The sequence below is a fragment of the Dreissena polymorpha genome, unplaced genomic scaffold (assembly GCF_020536995.1).
Source record: "Dreissena polymorpha isolate Duluth1 unplaced genomic scaffold, UMN_Dpol_1.0 chrUn041, whole genome shotgun sequence".
Classification (NCBI taxonomy): Eukaryota; Metazoa; Mollusca; class Bivalvia; order Myida; family Dreissenidae; genus Dreissena; species Dreissena polymorpha.
Genome location: NW_026273355.1, coordinates 254598 through 272712, shown reverse-complemented (window position 1 = coordinate 272712; position 18115 = coordinate 254598). Strand labels below are relative to the sequence as shown.

Here is an 18115-nt window from a genome sequence, read left to right as displayed (position 1 = left end):
TTGACTTGCAGATGACCCCTATTGATTTTGAGGTCACTAGGTCAAGGTCACGGTGATCGAAATTGTAAAATGGTTTCCGGATTATAACTCAAGAAAAGGTCAAGGTCACAGTGACCCGAAATAGTCAAATGATTTTCGAATGATAACTCAAGAACGCTTTTGCCTAGGATCATGACACTTCATAGGTACATTGATCGTGACTTGCAGATGACCCCTATTGATTTTCAGGTCACTAGGTCAAGGTCAAGGTCACAGTGACAAAAGTCGTATTCACACAATGGCTGCCAGTACAACGGACAGCCCATATGTGGGGCATGCATGTTTTACAAACAGCCCTTGTTTCTATAGATTTCAGCAAGACCCACCAATGGATAATAGACATACAAGACCCCACTGTTGACATTATATGCTTACAGGCATTGAGGCAACTATACAGGAGTCAGAGCCTCTTATGATACAACAGGCCAGTGTTAACTGTGCTGATCAAATGCAATCTACAGGTTTCACTTTGGTTCTTTCAGAGTCCATGTCAACTGCTGACAGTGAAGTGCCAGGCAGTGTGACCCATGATAGGAGGGAGCCAAGTGAAGAGCCAGCCAGTCTGAGCCATGATAGAAGGGAGCCAAATCCTCAGGTATAAATGCAATTATACCCCCACAAACAAAGTTTAGGGATGTATATAGGAGTGAACTTGTCGGTCGGTTCGTATTAAGTGTCCACCCTCTAATTCAAGTTGTTTTCATCTAATCTTCACCAAACTTGTCTGTTGGTCTGTCGGTCGGTCCGTCTGTATTAAGTGTCCGCTCTCTAATTCAAGTTGTATTCATCCGATCTTCGGTCAGATGTTGTATCTAGAGGATACCTAGGTGAAGTGTGAATATGGGTCATGCCGGATCAAAAACTAGGTCACGGGGTCACTTAGTGCGTTTTTAACATTGAGCATGGTTTGGGCTGTTTTTTGTGAAGACAACATGCAAAATATTTTGTGTTCATTAAGGCATTTATGCTTGCCATCTCATCTGTTATGAACAGTTTATTTGTGAAATGAGAGGATTAATACCCGAATAATCTACAACTACAAAAGATATTATTTAACTTTTGAGAATGATTTTATTATACCCCCACAAACGAAGTTTAGGGGGTTATATTGGAGTTAGCTTGTAGTGTTTCATCTAGAAGGCAGAGGGGCATGGCGCATGACTTGAAAAAAGGGCATTTTGCACGGAGATTCTCTTAAAAAGGGCGCATTGGGTGTTTTTGAAACTTTTAATCACAGCTTAAAACTTTGATTTAAACATTGTACATGTCATTTTTCGTGAGAAATTCTCGCGAAATGTGTTCTTAAAATACATAGCTATTGAGTAGACATGTGAATTTATTATTATATTTTTTGGAGAACATTCAAATCGGATGCAAAACACAAAAATGTTACTGATCACGGCGGCTCTAAACTGAAAGTAAACTTCATGGAGCAGGTCGTCATTAAATTACAAAATTTGCTATACGTTTTTTAAAATCGGCTCAGATTTATCTTGTAATAGACTGTACTTCGGAACTCTGCTAAGTACAAATGTAATTAAAATCTTTACCGTTACGGCCCTTGTTACGTTACGACCCAGAATGTGGCTCATGAATTTGTTCGGGTCTCTAATGTATGTATTGATTTTCTTCTACATCAGTACCTCATCGAGACGTTCATAATAAAGGCCCACCTATTGATGATAAAGACATGACCCAACTGTAGACTATATATTCTAGTACAATTTTCTGTTGTCCAAGCCAATATATATTTATGCCACCCTTCGAAGAAGAGGGGGTATATTGCTTTGCTCATGTCGATCGGTCCGTCCGTCCACCAGGTGGTTGTCATACGATAACTCAAGAACGCTTGGGCCTAGGATCATGAAACATCATAGGTACATTGATCATGACTTGCAGATGACCCCTATTGATTTTGAGGTCACTAGGTCAAGGTCACGGTGATCGATATTGTAAAATGGTTTCCGGATTATAACTCAAGAACGCATACGCCTAGGATCATGAAACTTCATGGGTAGATTGATCATGACTCGTAGATGAACCCTATAGATTTTGAGGTCACATGGTCAAAGGTCAAGGTCACAGTGACCCGAAATAGTCAAATGATTTTCGAATGATAACTCAAGAACGCTTTTGCCTAGGATCATGACACTTCATAGGTACATTGATCGTGACTTGCAGATGACCCCTATTGATTTTCAGGTCACTAGGTCAAAGGTCAAGGTCACAGTGACAAAAGTCGTATTCACACAATGGCTGCCAGTACAACGGACAGCCCATATGTGGGGCATGCATGTTTTACAAACAGCCCTTGTTTCTATAGATTTCAGCAAGACCCACCAATGGATAATAGACATACAAGACCCCACTGTTGACATTATATGCTTACAGGCATTGAGGCAACTATACAGGAGTCAGAGCCTCTCATGATACAACAGGCCAGTGTTAACTGTGCTGATCGAATGCAATCTACAGGTTTCACTTTGGTTCTTTCAGAGTCCATGTCAACTGCTGACAGTGAAGAGCCAGGCAGTCTGACCCATGATAGGAGGGAGCCAAGTGAAGAGCCAGCCAGTCTGAGCCATGATAGGAGGAAGCCAAGTGAAGAGCCAGCCAGTCTGACCCATGGTATTTCTGTTATCATAGAATAAAGGCCCACCTATTGATGATAAAGACATGACCCAACTGTAGACTATATATTCTAGTACAATTTGTCAGTAGATTGATCATGACTCGCAGATGACCCCTATTGATTTTGAGGTCACTAGGTCAAAGGTCAAGGTCACAGTGACCCGAAATAGTAAAATGGTTTCTGGATGATAACTCAAGAACGCATACGCCTAGGATCATGAAACTTCATGGGTAGATTGATCATTACTCGCAGATGACCCCTATAGATTTTGAGGTCAAAGGTCAAGGTCACGGTGACCCGAAATAGTAAAATGGTTTCCGGATGATAACTCAAGAACGCATACGGCTAGGATCATAAACTTCATGGGTAGATTGATCATTACTCGCAGATGACCCCTATTGATTTTGATGTCACTAGGTCAAAGGTCAAGGTCACGGTGACCCGAAATAGTAAAATGGTTTTCGGATGATAACTCAAGAAAGCATATGCCTAGGATCATGAAACTTCATAGGTAGATTGATCATGACTCGCAGATGACCCCTATTGATTTTGAGGTCACAAGGTCAAAGGTCAAGGTCATGGTGACCCGAAATAGTAAAATGATTTTCGGATGATAACTCAAGAACGCTTTTGCCTAGGATCATGACACTTCATAAGTACATCGATCGTAACTCGCAGATGACCCCTATTGATTTTCAGGTCACTAGGTCAAAGGTCAAGGTCACAGTGACAAAAAACGTATTCACACAACGGCTGCCACTACAACGGACAGCCCATATGGGGGGCATGCATGTTTTCTATAGATTTCAGCAAGACCCACCAATGGATAATAGACATACAAGACCCCACTGTTGACATTATATGTTTACAGGCATTGAGGCAACTGTTGAAGACACCCACAGTCTAGAATCTATACAGGAGTCGGAGCCTCTCATGATACAACATGCCAGTGTTGACTGTGCTGATCATATGCAATCTACAGGTTTTACTTTGGTTCTTTCAGAGTCCATGTCAACTGCTGACAGTGAAGAGCCAGGCAGTCTGACCCATGATAGGAGGGAGCCAAGTGAAGAGCCAGCCAGTCTGACCCATGATAGGAGGGAGCCAAGTGAAGAGCCAGCCAGTCTGACCCATGGTATTTCTGTTGTCATATAATAAAGGCCCATCTATTGATGATAAAGACATGACCCAACTGTAGACTATATATTCTAGTACAATTTTCTGTTGTCCAAGCCAATATATATTTATGCCACCCTTCGAAGAAGAGGGGGTATATTGCTTTGCTCATGTCGATCGGTCCGTCTGTCCACCAGGTGGTTGTCATACGATTACTCAAGAACGCTTGGGCCTAGGATCATGAAACATCATAGGTACATTGATCATGACTTGCAGATGACCCCTATTGATTTTGAGGTCAAAAGGTCAAGGTCACGGTGACCCGAAATAGTAAAATGATTTTCCGATGATAACTCAAGAACGCTTTTGCCTAGGATCATGACACTTCATAGGTACATTGATCGTGACTTGCAGATGACCCCTATTGATTATCAGGTCACTAGGTCAAAGGTCAAGGTCACAGTGACAAAAAACGTATTCACAGAATGGCTGCCACTACAACGGACAGCCCATATGGGGGGCATGCATGTTTTCTATAGATTTCAGCAAGATCCACCAATGGATAATAGACATACAAGACCCCACTGTTGACATTATATGTTTACAGTCATTGAGGCAACTGTTGAAGACACCCACAGTCTAGAATCTGTACAGGAGTCAGAGCCTCTCATGATACAACATGCCAGTGTTGACTGTGCTGATCATATGCAATCTACAGGTTTCACTTTGGTTCTTTCAGAGTCCATGTCAACTGCTGCCAGTGAAGGGCCAGCCAGTCTGACCCATGATGAAATGAGGCAGCCAAATCCTCAAGGTATGAACTAAATTTGAAGACGGGTTTCTCTGCATTTTCTATCATTATGTGACAGAGTCTTATGTCATGACTGTATTAAAGTAAATGAGTAGTCCAAGTCAAGTGTGATGCTCTAGACGACCTCCTCTGTGATCTACAGGGTTACAACAATGTGCTTGTAAAAGTCCTTGTAAAGTACAAAGTAGGCAGTTTGCTATGAAAGTTAATGTTTAGTACTTGTTCTTCCAAGAAATGATAGTTCTGCGAACTGTCAGTTCTTATATGTGTGAAAAATTGGTTTAAACTGGTGTTTAAAACAGTTTCAGTTAGTTCATTTTACCTCCTAACATGTTCAGGTTTTGTGCATTTTTATCAGGAAAACCTTGCTCTACAATATTCAATCATTGTATCACTTGCAGTGTTCTGCTGTGAAATTTTACTGTTGGGGACCCTTTAGGATTACAAAAGTGGGGACAAAAAGAAAAAATATGGGGACACAGAAATATTTTTGTAGCAGAATTAAATGTGTGGAAACTAATAACCTTTAACTTGAACTTTTAAACGTGCTTAAACTTCTTACAGTCAGGTTGTAACATTGTTATTAAAACTGGAACATTCAAAAAACTTTTTAACACTGTCAAACAGTTGTCAACATATTTACAAAACTTTGAAAAAATTTATGGTCATTGGACTCCGCATGTCAAAGTACTTGTTCGATAATTAGAAATACCGATAGTAAAGGCGTTTTCTTTTTTGCTTTATGCACAATCTGCATGTCATTTTGTTGTTGTCAAACAGTGACCAAGGACATTTTTGAAGCCAATTTTCTTGGAATGTACGTTTAGGGGCAGACTTTTTTCGTAATTGCTAAACGATGTTGGGACTTGGGAAGACTCTGTTGGGTTGTTAATATTATTGTCATATTTTCTAATTTTACTTGCCGGAGGAAAAAAAAAAATGGATTTTGTTTTCTTTGGCCTGTCACTTTAAGCCATTTTGATAGGTTCGGAAATTTCCTTGATATCTGATTGGTTGTTATAATCTCAACTTACCAATGAAATAGAGTGTTAATATTAAATAAATTAACCATTGGCTGCGAAATGACGTCATGTCCAATGAAATAGTTTGTTCTGGTTACACATTCACTCGATTACTTTACCGACTTACAAATTGAATCGATTAGTTTTTATTTCTAATTCATGTGCGCCCGCGGACCCATATACAGAAAACGGGTGGGGACAAATATTTGTTTTTTGCGACAATAACACAAGGGCGCATCCACGGCAGAACACTGACTTATGTTGATACTTTGTGTGCAAGGATCAATTCAGTAGAAAAGTCAACAAAATAAAGGGCTTACAGTCACTGAACAAATGAGTTTGCTGCTTAGAGTGTATATTTTTCCCAAAAATATTTGAAAATTTCCCCTCTTGGAAGTGTAGTTCAATTTTAATCAATACCTCGTTTAAATAATTCACAGAAAAGCCAAAAAAATGTTGATCTTTGAACATAAACATAACATGTTTGATGACAAAAAAAGTTGGAATAATGTTTTTCTCTCTGTGTATGGTGAATTATGGTGTTACAACTTGATTTTGTATGTTACTTGCTTAGCATTGAAATTTCCCCTTTTACACGTGAATTATCCCCCTCTCAGGGGACCCGACCCCTTTTCCCCAAAACTGAAAAAAACACTGACATGATACTCATTGCTATTTTATTTTTTATATCTATTCTTGTTTTAGGGACAGGGACAAGAAAAGGAATGAAACGAAAGTGGGCCAGCGAAGAGAACATATGTTTCATGAACTTTTTTAGAGATGAATTAAGAGAAAAAAAATGCCATCTGGCTCAAAAATAATGGGGTCCCTAAAAATACTTACCGGAAGAACAGTGGCCCAGATAAGGGCAAGGGTCCATAACATTATTATGGAAAAACAAAAATGGAAAAAGAATTGTTGAACTGTGGAATATGTTTATGCCCCTGGTAGGGTGGCATATAGCAGTTGAACTGTCCGTCAGTCAGTCAGTCTGTCCATCTGGCCGAAAACTTATATGGCCATAACTTTTTCAATATTGAACATAGCAACTTGATATTTATACCCCTATTACAATTGGTAATGGGGGCTATATAATGGGGGCTATATAGGAGTCACGTTTGTCGGTCTGTCCCGATATTTCATCCGATCTTCACCAAACTTGGTCAGTAGTTGTATGTAGATAATGTCTAGATCAAGTTTGAATATGGGTCATGCCAGGTCAAAAACTAGGTCATGGGGTCACTTAGTATGTTTTAAACTGTAAGTTTGTACGGACCATAGCTATGTTATTTATCGTTACATTTTTAAATGACTCGGTACATTTGTTCACCATCATGGAACGGTGTGTCGCGTTAAAAGAAATTACGTCAATATCTCAAAGGTCAAGGTCACACTTGGGAGTTCAAAGGTCAAATGCTTGTCCGGGCCATAGCTTTGTTTTTTATTGTGAGATTTTAAAATCATTTGGCACATTTGTTCACCATCATTGAACAGTGTGTCGGGCGAAAGAATTACGTCGATATTTCCAAGAACAAGGGCACAATTTGAGTTTAAAGGTAAAAAATGGCCATAATTGAGCTTGTCTGGGCAATAACTATGTTGTTTATTGTGCGATTTTAAAATCGTTGGCTCTTTTGTTCACCATCATTTGACAGTGTGTCGCGCGAAAGAATTACGTCGATATCTTCAAACTCAAAGTTGTAGTTTTAGTTCAAAGGTCAAAAATGGCAATAAATTATCTTGTCTGGGCCATAAATATGTCATTCATTGTAAGATTTTAAAATGACTCTGTACATCAATTTTGTTCAAAGTCATTGGAAGGCTTGTCATGTGAAACAATTCAAGAGTTCAAAGGTAAAAATGGCTATAAATGATAATGGCATAATGATTCTTAAAAAATCGCCATAAATTGTATTATCTTGTTTTGTGAAGACAGCATACAAAATAGTCTGTGTCAATGCGTTATGTGGGGGTATATGTCACGTCTGTGACAAAGCTCCAGTTGGCATGCATGTGCATCTTGTGAAGCTGCACATATTGAGTGGTGAAAAGTGAAGGTCAAGGTAATCCTTCAAGGTTAAATGTTAAATATATTGCTTCTGTCCGTCCGTCTGAAAACTTTAAAATTGGCCATAACTTTTGAGCTCACCTGAGTGCAACATGCTCATGGTGAGCTTTTGTGATTGCCTTTTGTCCGTTGTGCGTTGTATGTCGTCAACATTTTGCCTTGTGAACACTCTAGATGCCACATTTATTGTCTGATCTTCATGAAATTTTGCAGAACATTTGTCACATTGATACCTCGACTGAGTTCGAAACTGGGTCATGCTGGGTCAAAAATTAGGTCACTAGGTCAAAAAAAACAACAAAAAAACTTGTGAACACTGTAGAAGTCCAATCTTCATGTAACTTTGTCAAAATGTTTGTCTAAATGATATTTTGGTTTAGTTAAAAATTGGTTCCGGTCCGTTGAAAAACATGGCCGCCAGGGGCGGGGCAGTTTTCCTTATATGGCTATAGAGAAACCTTGTGAACACTTTAGAAGTCAAAATGTTTGCCTAATCATCATGAAACTTGGTCAAAACATTGGTTTTATTTATATTTTGGACGAGTTTGAAAATGGTCCAGATCAGTGAAAAAACATGGCCGCCAAGGGGCGGGGGAGTTTTCCTTATGTCTTTAGTTAAACATTGCTAACACTCTAGAGGCCACATTTATTGTCCATTCTTCATGAAATTTGGTCAGAAGTTTGGTCTCAATGATATCTTAGACGAGCTGAAAATGGTTACGTTTGCTTGAAAAACATGGCTGCCAAAGGGCGGGGCATTTTTCCTTATATGGCTATATATGGCTATAGTAAAATCTTGTTAACACTCTTGAGGCCACATTTATTTTCCGATCTTCATGAAACTTGGTCAGAATATTCATCCCAAAAAATATCGTAGACAAGTTAAAAAATGATGCTGGTTGGTTGAAAAACATGTCCGCCAGGGGGTGGGGCATTTTACCTTATATGGCTATAGTAAAACTTTGTTAACACTCTATAGGCCACATTTATTTTCTTATCTTCATGAAACTTGGTCAGAAGATTTGTCCTAATGATATCTTGGATTAGTTCAAAAATAGTTTCGTTTGCTTAAAAAACATGGCCACCAGGGGGCGGGGCATTTTTCCTAATATGGTTATGTATCATGCTTTACTAAAACATTGTAAACACTCTGTAGGCCACATTTATTTTCCGATTATTATGAAACTTGGTCAGATGATTTGTCCTAATGATATCTTGGATGAGTTCAAAAATGGTTCTAGTTGGTGGAAAAACATGGCCACTAAGGGGGCGTGGTATTTTTCCTTATATGGCTAAAGTAAAACCCTGTTAAAACTCTAGAAGCCATATTTATTGTACGATCATCATGACACTTTGTCAGAAGATTTGTCCCAATGATATTTGGACAAGTTTGAAATTGGTTCCAGTTGCTAAGAAAAACATGGCCACCAGTGGGCGGGGCATTTTTCCTTATATGGACTTATGAATCTTCTTGAAACTTTGTCAGTATATTAGTTTAAATGATATCTTGGATGTGTTTTTCACGTTGACATTTGAAGCTTTAACTTTGTATGATTCTAAATATGTGTCAATGCTGTCAGTTGAATTTTGAAATATGAAGTTTTACATTTTTTGTAGATTAAATAATTTGTAAAATGTTGCAGTTTCGTCAATCAGTTTTATAAGATATTGAGCTTTAAATATGATGCAGATTGTAAGATTCTTAATATCTTTCAATATTGTGGATAAGTTTTTGAGATATCAAGCTTTGAGTTTTATGCAAATTGTATGATTTTAAAATGTTTTAATGGTGTTGATCAGTGTAATGAAGATTGCATAATTTTTATGTTTTAATTCTGTCTATTGGTTTTCAAAATGAAAGACTTTGATTTTGTAAGTGCACTTTTATCTCCTGAAAGATTCTTTTCTAGTGTTTAGTTTATATTTTAAGGCTGTTTGCAAACTCGAAGTGAAAACAGTTCTATTACAATTTGGTAAGGACATGACATTGCATATCTGATTTTAAAATGTACTTTGCTGGCAACGTGTAATTTTCTGAAATGTCTTAGTAAGACTGTTGTTTGCAATCAAAAGGTCTGTGCTTCAAATACAGGGTAATGCATGTTTTTTGTCCAAATTTATGGCGATTCAGACATTGTTCTATGTAAATTTGGGGTTTGCTTGAAGGTTCAGTCTATTTTTATGTCCCTCACTATAGTAGTGGGGGACATATTGTTTTTGTCCTGTCTGTTGGTTGGTTGGTTGATCTGTTTACGCCAACTTTAACATTTGCAATAACTTTTGCAATATTGAAGATAGCAACTTGATATTTGGCATGCATATGTATCTCATAGAGCTGCACATTTTAATTTTCTGAAAGGTCAAGGTCAGAGGTCAAATATATGTGGCCAAAATCGCTCATTTTATGAATACTTTTGCAATATTGAAGATAGCAACTTCATATTTGGCAAGCATGTGTATCTCATGGAGCTGCACATTTTGAGTGGTGAAAGGTCAAGGTCATAATTCAATGTCATAGGTCGAATATATGGCTTCAAAGCGGCGCAGTAAGGGGGATTGTGTTTTACGAACACAGCTCTTGTTGTTAACTGCCTTTTTAGTCCCTTACCAGTGTTTCACTAAAGTCCGTGTACTTTGGACTCATTTCAAGTTGACATTTGAAGCTTTAACTTTGTATGATTCTAAATATGTGTCAATGCTGTCGGTTGAATTTTGAAATATGAAGTTTTTCATTTTTTGTAGATTAAATAATTTGTAAAATGTTGCAGTTTAGTCAATCAGTTTTATAAGATATTGAGCTTTAGTTATGATGCAGATTGTAAGATTCTTAATATCTTTCAATATTGTGGATAAGTTTTTGAGATATCAAGCTTTGAATTTTATGCAAATTGTATGATTTAAAATGTTTTAATTTGTTGATCAGTGTACTGAAGATTGTATACTTTTTATATGTTATAATTCTGTCTATTGGTTTTCAAAATGAAAGACTTTGATTTTGTAAGTGCACTTTTATCTCATTATGCCCCCCTTCGAAGAAGAGGGGGTATATTGCTTTGCTCATGTCGGTCGGTCTGTCGGTATGTCAGTTTGTCGGTCCGTCCACCAGGTGGTTGTCAGACGATAACTCAAGAACGCTTGGGCCTAGGATCATGAAACTCCATAGGTACATTGATCATGACTCGCAGATGACCCCTATTGATTTTGAGGTCAAAGGTCAAGGTCACGGTGACCCAAAATAGTAAAATGGTTTCCGGATGATAACTCAAAAATTCATACGCCTAGGATCATGAAACTTCATGGCTAGATTGATCATGACTTGCAGATGACCCCTATTGATTTTGAGGTCACTAGGTCAAAGGTCAAGGTCACGGTGACCCGAAATAGTAAAATGGTTTTCAGATGATAACTCAAGAACGCATATGCCTAGGATCATGAAACTTCACAGGTAGATTGATCATGACTCACAGATGACCCTTATTGATTTTGAGGTCACAAGGTCAAGGTCACGGTGACCCGAAATAGTAAAATGATTTTCGGATGATAACTCAAGAACGCTTTTGCCTAGGATCATGACACTTCATAGGTACATTGATCGTGACTCACAGATGACCCCTATTGATTTTCAGGTCACTAGGTCAAAGGTCAAGGTCACAGTGACAAAAAACGTATTCACACAATGGCTGCCACTACAACGGACAGCCCATATGGGGGGCATGCTTGTTTTACAAACAGCCCTTGTTAAAGATTCTTTTCTAGTGTTTAGTTTATATTTTAAGGCTGTTTGCAAACTCGAAGTGAAAACAGCTCTAGTACAATTTGGTAAGGACATGACATTGCATATCTGATTTAAAAATGTACTTTGCTGGCAACGTGTAATTTTCAGAAATGTCTTAGTAAGTAAGACTGTTGTTTGCAATCAAAAGGTCTGTGCTTCAAATCCAGGAAAATGCATGTTTTTTGTCCAAATTTATGTCAATTCAGACATTGTTCTGTGTAAATATGGGGTTTGCTTGTAGGATCAGTCTATTTTTATGTCCCCCACTATAGTAGTGGGGGACATGTTGTTTTTGCTCTGTCGGTCTGTTGATTGGTTGGTTGGTCTGTTTATGCCAACTTTAACATTTTGCAATATTGAAAGTAGCAACTTGATATTTGGCATGCAAATGCATCTCCTGAAGCTGCACATTATCATTGGTGAAAGGTCAAGGTCATCCTTCAAGGTCAGAGGTCAAATATATGTGGCCAAAATCGCTCATTTTATGAATTCTTTTGCAATATTGAAGATAGCAACTTGATATTTGCCAAGCATGTGTATCTCATTGAGCTGCACATTTTGAGTGGTGAAAGGTCAAGGTCATCCTTCAAGGTCAGAGGTCAAATATATGTGGCCCAAATCGCTTATTTTATTAATACTTTTGCAATATTGAAGATAGCAACTTGAAATTTGGCATGCATGTGTATCTCATGGAGCTGCAAATTTTGAGTGTTGAAAGGTCAAAGTCATCCTTCAAGGTCAGTTGTTAAATATATGTGGCCCAAATCGCTTATTTTATGAATACGTTTGCACTATTGAAGATAGCAACTTGATATTTGGCATGCATATGTATCTCATAGAGCTGCACATTTTGAGTGGTGAAAGGTCAAGGTCATCCTTCAAGGTCAAATATATGGGTCAAAATTGTTCATGTTATGTTACTTCTGCAATATTGAAGCTAGCAATTTTATATTTGACATGCATGTGTATCTCATGGAGCTGCACATTTTGAGTGGTGAAGGGTCAAGGTCATCCTTCAAGGTCAAACGTTATATACGGGGCATTGGGTTTCACAAACGCATCTTGTTGTGTATGTAATTAATTTTGCTTAATTTTTGTGATCCCCCGCCAACAGCGGAGGGATATTAATTTGGCATTGTCCGTCTTTCCGTCTGTCCGTCCGGCACTTTTGTGTCCGGAACCATATCTTGGAAGTGCTTTAGCAGATTTCATTGAAACTTGGTACGAGTATATATATATGGATAAGAGGATGATGCACGCCAAATGGCATTGTACATCCTTGATTAATAGCGGAGTTATGACCCTTTGTATTTGAAAAAAATGCTTTTTTTGTGTGTCCAGAGCCATAACTTGTATCCAGAAGTATAATGGCTGGGGATATCAATTCAACGAATTTGCTTGTTAAATCAGTTTTTATTTTCATGATAATCATTTAGTTCGTACTGCAACTTATGATGGATTGTTACTACTATCTCCAATTATTTGTTTGTCATGGGTCCGTCACCATTTATCTCTTATATAATACTTGAATTGAGCATTTCACAATCTGACAATCATGCATATCATTTATTAGTTTCATAATAAAACGTCTGACAAGGGTCAGATAATTTTAACATATATTGTTGTTATAATTTGTCATGTGTTGTATGAATAAATGACACTTCCATGATAGAGAAAATTTAAATATATTTTTAGAGACATTTGTAAAATGAAAATGAAATAACTATACATTTTACAGTGGCTAGTCGTACGGCTAGACAAGAGGCTAGCCGCACGGCCCCGTACGGGTAGACAATAGGTTTGCCGTACGGCTCTGTACGTATAGCCTTTCCTATGGATATTGTCTAAGTTAAAGACAACCATTTTCAGTGAACTGATATATTGCTTGTATGAAACCATATATTTATCCATTGTCTGAACGACAATTAAATTATTTGTGTGACTCCATTTCTGAGCAGTACCTTGGCCGTCATTGAATTTCATAATATCGATGCCGCAACTAATTAAAACAGTTTTCACTCCTTACATAGGAAAGTCGTCTTATCAAAGAATCAAATTAGAAACCGATTTAAATTGTGTGTAAGTCAATTTCTAGAACGTAACTTTGACGGCTGTCGTCATTAAATTTCAAAATATCGATGCCGCAACTCTTTAATACAGGTTTTTCACGCCTTAGGAACGTCGACTAATTAATGAATCAAATAAGCAACCGTATGACATGAAAGGAAGCCGTGAAAGATGAAGAATTTTTAAAGCGAGATTATACGATTTTTTTCAAATATTTATTAATTTACATAAAATGTGTATAAAAAAAAAACAACTTATTAAACATATATTTGAACATAAACTTAAATAAAAGTTAAGAAGAACATGTGTCGATATATGCAAAATAAGCCAGATATTAAATTCTGAAATCGAAAATGTATGTACAGTCGAATTCGCCAGCATGTAAATCGTGCATGTACGATGTGAATCTAAATTTAGTTTAACGGTTCATTTTTAGTGTGAGCGTCAGCTAACGCTAATGTTTTTGCAAATCGGTATGTGCGTAGAAGCCTTAAATGGGCCTTTTCACAGATTTTGACATGTTTTTAAGTTTGTCATTAAATGCTTTATATTGATGAATGTAAACATTGGATTTTTAACGCTCCAGAAAAAAATCAAAAATAAAATTTAAAAATGGAAAAAAAGAAGCCCGTACAAGGGCTCGAACCAGTGACCCCCGGAATCCTGGAGTAAAAAACGCTTTAGCCTAATGAGCTATCCTGCCAAGCATACATGAGAGGTGTATTCTATACCTGATATAAGCAATCTTCGTAGTTTCACAAATTTAAACGATAACAACAGAACTCTCCAAATTATTCAATCGTTTCGCGTTGCAACGCTCTATAATTTTTAGGTTTTTAAATCGTGAAAAGATGCATATAATGGCTATATTAGACCATGGTGAATGTTCAGTAATACTGATTCCTCACAAATATCATAACTAAAACGAAAATTTGCGAATCTGAAACAACTATTTTCAATTTTGTCAATTTACCAAACCGTGAAAAGATCCCTTTAACTATGACATGGAAAGACAACCACTGTCCGTTGCAGCAGACTACACATTCTTCTAGCGTCTGCTAGGAAAGATAACCACCACATTTGCCTGTTTATAGTCCACCACTCACTGGTGCACTGCAGTTGGTGTATATGAGTAATAGAGTTTAACAGCTTGTAAGACGATATTGGCCAGTCTAGTGTTTATCATTGAAAATCTGCACATACTGGCTGCTTTCAGAGAAAACAGGGCTTAATGCATGTCAAATAAGATAAGCCTGTGCATACTGATTAGCTTGTGCAATGCAAACACGCTAAACAAGGACGACATGTCGTATTTTATAATGTTTAAAGGGTCTCTTGTACTGGGATGACAATTTATGCATAAGCATTTAGCCCTGTTTTCCCAAAACGAAGCTAAAAATTTATTTTTTATTAATGATTTAAAAAAAACCATCTGAACCTGTGCTTTAAGACACACTCTTTATAATTTTGAATGGATTGTGTCCATTCAAAACTTGCAATATAAAAAGCTATAACATAATTTTTTAAACTGATGTGCGTCTAAACTTATACAACAACGAACACCTACAGTGACGTCAGCGCTTTGATAAATTCCTGCAACCATTTATTCGCCACACGAACACTAACTAAAAATACGAATGCTTCAGTTATAGGCTACTATTCCATCTGTCCGCAACCGCATATCCGCATCCGCAAAAAATAAAACAAGTAGAAATGCACTGCACTTATTCCATTCATCCGTATCCGCACGCGAATAGGCGTCCGCAATAGAACGCTCAAGTGAGCATTCTTGGGCTACTATTCCATCTATCTGTAAATGTATCCTGTCCGCAAAATATACGGACGCTATATTCCATTTATCCGCATACGTCGAACGTATCTTTATTTTTGTATATGGATAAAACTAAAAATTATAATTATTGAGATAATTATAATGAAGGACAAGCTGCTAAGCGTGAATTTAAGTAGATATAAGGTACAAATCATCGTTCTGTCCGTAAAAGGATACAAATGGTAAATACCTGAAACATCTTCTTTTAGTGCCTTGGCTATGATTTTCCATACATTTAAACTTTAAAGTATAATCAGAGTCACGATATGCAGAACTGCGTTGGTTGTATAATTCCGGGTATTTTTTCACGAATTCGATAGATTTTCAGTTTATTTTTTAGATGACAGCTACTCTCATCGTGCTAAATGCCGTCCCTATCTCGTCCGCATCCGTTTGCGGATAAATGGAATATAGCGTCCGTATAACGATTTTGCGGATACTGACGCGGATACGGATGCGGATGCGGATTGGTGGAATACTAGCCTTATTTTAGGAAAATATGTACGAAATATCTTCGTCACAATCGGCTCGGGCGCTTATTTGTCTTTGCTGCATATTACTGATTAACAGCACTAAATGACAATTCTATACTTTATAAGCCGTACGGCTAGACAATCTCAATAGGAAAGGCTATAATACGTACAGCGCCGTAAGGCTAGCCTATTGTCTAGCCGTACGGGGCCGTACGGTTAGCCTCTTGTCTAGCCGTACGGGACTGTACGACTAGCCACTGCCTTTAGTTATTGGAGGTTCTTATGTATTATACCCAGTCGCAAGTGTTATAGGCTATACTCAAATCTTTTCGTCCGTCTGTTATTGGATACTGTGATGGGTTATGTATCACATTCAATGTTTTTTTTTTGTTTATAAGACAAAATCAGATTTTTTTTCAAAATACCTTCCTTTTAACTAATTTGAAAGCATTTTTACAGGTCCATTCTTGCGAAGCAATAATGCAAGTTAAAAAACTGGTTTTACAAGTCCCTATTCGATATTTATGACATAACTATGACTAAAATCTTCAGAATAGTTCAAAGCACGAAATGAATATCTTTCTGTTGGACATGAGGAAGTGGACCGAATATCGATGACTGGATCATTTTCCACGAAGGCACATAAAACTACAGTAAAGTTCCGCTACTTTCAGCTTGGTCTTAATAGCATGTCGGACTTCATAATTAACAGGGTATTTTGTTCTTTATTCAATACTTTGGGACCATGCAATCTTGAAAAATTGCAATTTACAGTGTTCAATGTGGTCTTAATAGCGGTACTCTTCTTGTACTAGGAATCGCTGCGTGTTTTAGTCATTATCTTTGAAATCCTTTTCGAAGCTATCATAAAAAACATTTATACTCGTGTCACGCCAGGGTGACATCACGTCAGGTTTAAACACAATAAGTAAATACATATTGTTATAACGTTTAAATAATCGTTTGACTTCTATTTTTCATTTCAATTTAATAATCCTATAAATGTTTTGTTTTTGGTTGTCATATCTATTTACCATTAACGATCCGCAACTGTTTTACCTTTACGTATCTTTGCAATGAAACTGTTATAGCGACAACTGTTTCATTATAGCTGCTTGCATCACACGGACACCACTGTTATATAATTCAATGATTTCTACAAGGATGATTCTATCCTACATTATCTCAATTGTTTAACCAAGGACATTGTGCTTTTAAAAGTTCCGGCGACTACAAAATCACGCAACAGGAGAAAATAACACGATACGTAGTCAAATAATGCAAAAATTCAAAAAAATATTAAAATAACATTAAACACATATTTAGTTCACCATTGTGTCATTCCCTCTGTAAAATGAATTCGACTCAAAATGTTATTAAATGTATTATGCAAGGAAACCATGCAGAGCGATTCATGCATAGGCCACACAAATACAAACAAATCTGATCGTGAGGATTTAATATATAAAGTTTGAGGTCGAGAAGATCTTAACCACAATTCTAATGCGAGTGTCGCAAGATATAACTATGCTCAAGGCCAACTCATTTTTTAGCAAACAATGTTTCGTATTTCAAGTGACACTATCTCAGGGACCCGGTATGTCGGTATAAAGTATCACAGAGTATACATATATAAAAAAATAATTGGGTCATGGGGACCCAGATACGAGGTTTAAAGTAAAAAAATGTATATGTTATTTGTCTGCAGAAATAACTAGATATATTAAGTTTTGAGTTATATATAGGTTGTTGAAGGTAATTCGCATAAAACACGCTATTTTTCAGTTGGATACTAGCATGGGAAAGGGAAGTACCCAACACTCCGGAAATATATCACAGACCCTATATTTAACCCAGTATGAGTATATATATATATATATATATATATATATATATATATATATATATATATAGATGATATAACACATTTCACTTTAATATTTTTTGAGTGCGTGAAAATAGTTTTTACTAGTTCATTATGCCTTTTATCCATAAGGACAAAATCATATTGAAGTAATTAGGCAAGTGAAGTACATATTTACACTTTGAACATTTGGTCTTGATACCGTCTTCACGTCCTTACTTAATATATACAAATATTCCATTGTTCGTGTTTTTATCACATCAGTTAGAAACAGAATGTATATAATTGTTAAAACAATGTGTGAACCTGCAATAAACCAGTACACATACACAACCACTATTGACACAAATATGTTGACACATATTTCTAAAGCCTTTCTTAATTATGACATCCAGTATCAACAAAGTAACTCGTATG

At 37.0% G+C, this 18115-nt stretch overlaps 1 protein-coding gene across 7 annotated transcripts in view; it reads left to right on the top strand.

Moving 5' to 3' along the window:
• Positions 1–1251: 1251 nt before the first annotated feature.
• Positions 1252–18115, top strand: part of LOC127863809 (cytochrome c1-like) — a 189991-nt gene continuing 173127 nt past the window's right edge. Inside the window, exons 1-4 of one of the 7 annotated variants that reach the window (XM_052403466.1) lie at positions 1342–2667; positions 3675–3806; positions 4527–4601; positions 6326–6708. In XM_052403466.1, coding sequence (XP_052259426.1) covers positions 2421–2667; positions 3675–3806; positions 4527–4601; positions 6326–6441 — 570 coding nt within the window. In that variant the 5' untranslated portion in view covers positions 1342–2420 and the 3' untranslated portion in view covers positions 6442–6708. Of the gene's footprint in view, positions 2668–3674; positions 3807–4526; positions 4602–6325; positions 6709–18115 lie in introns of those variants that run through there. The other 6 variants (XM_052403470.1, XM_052403464.1, XM_052403469.1 and 3 more) reach the window with 6 other exon arrangements.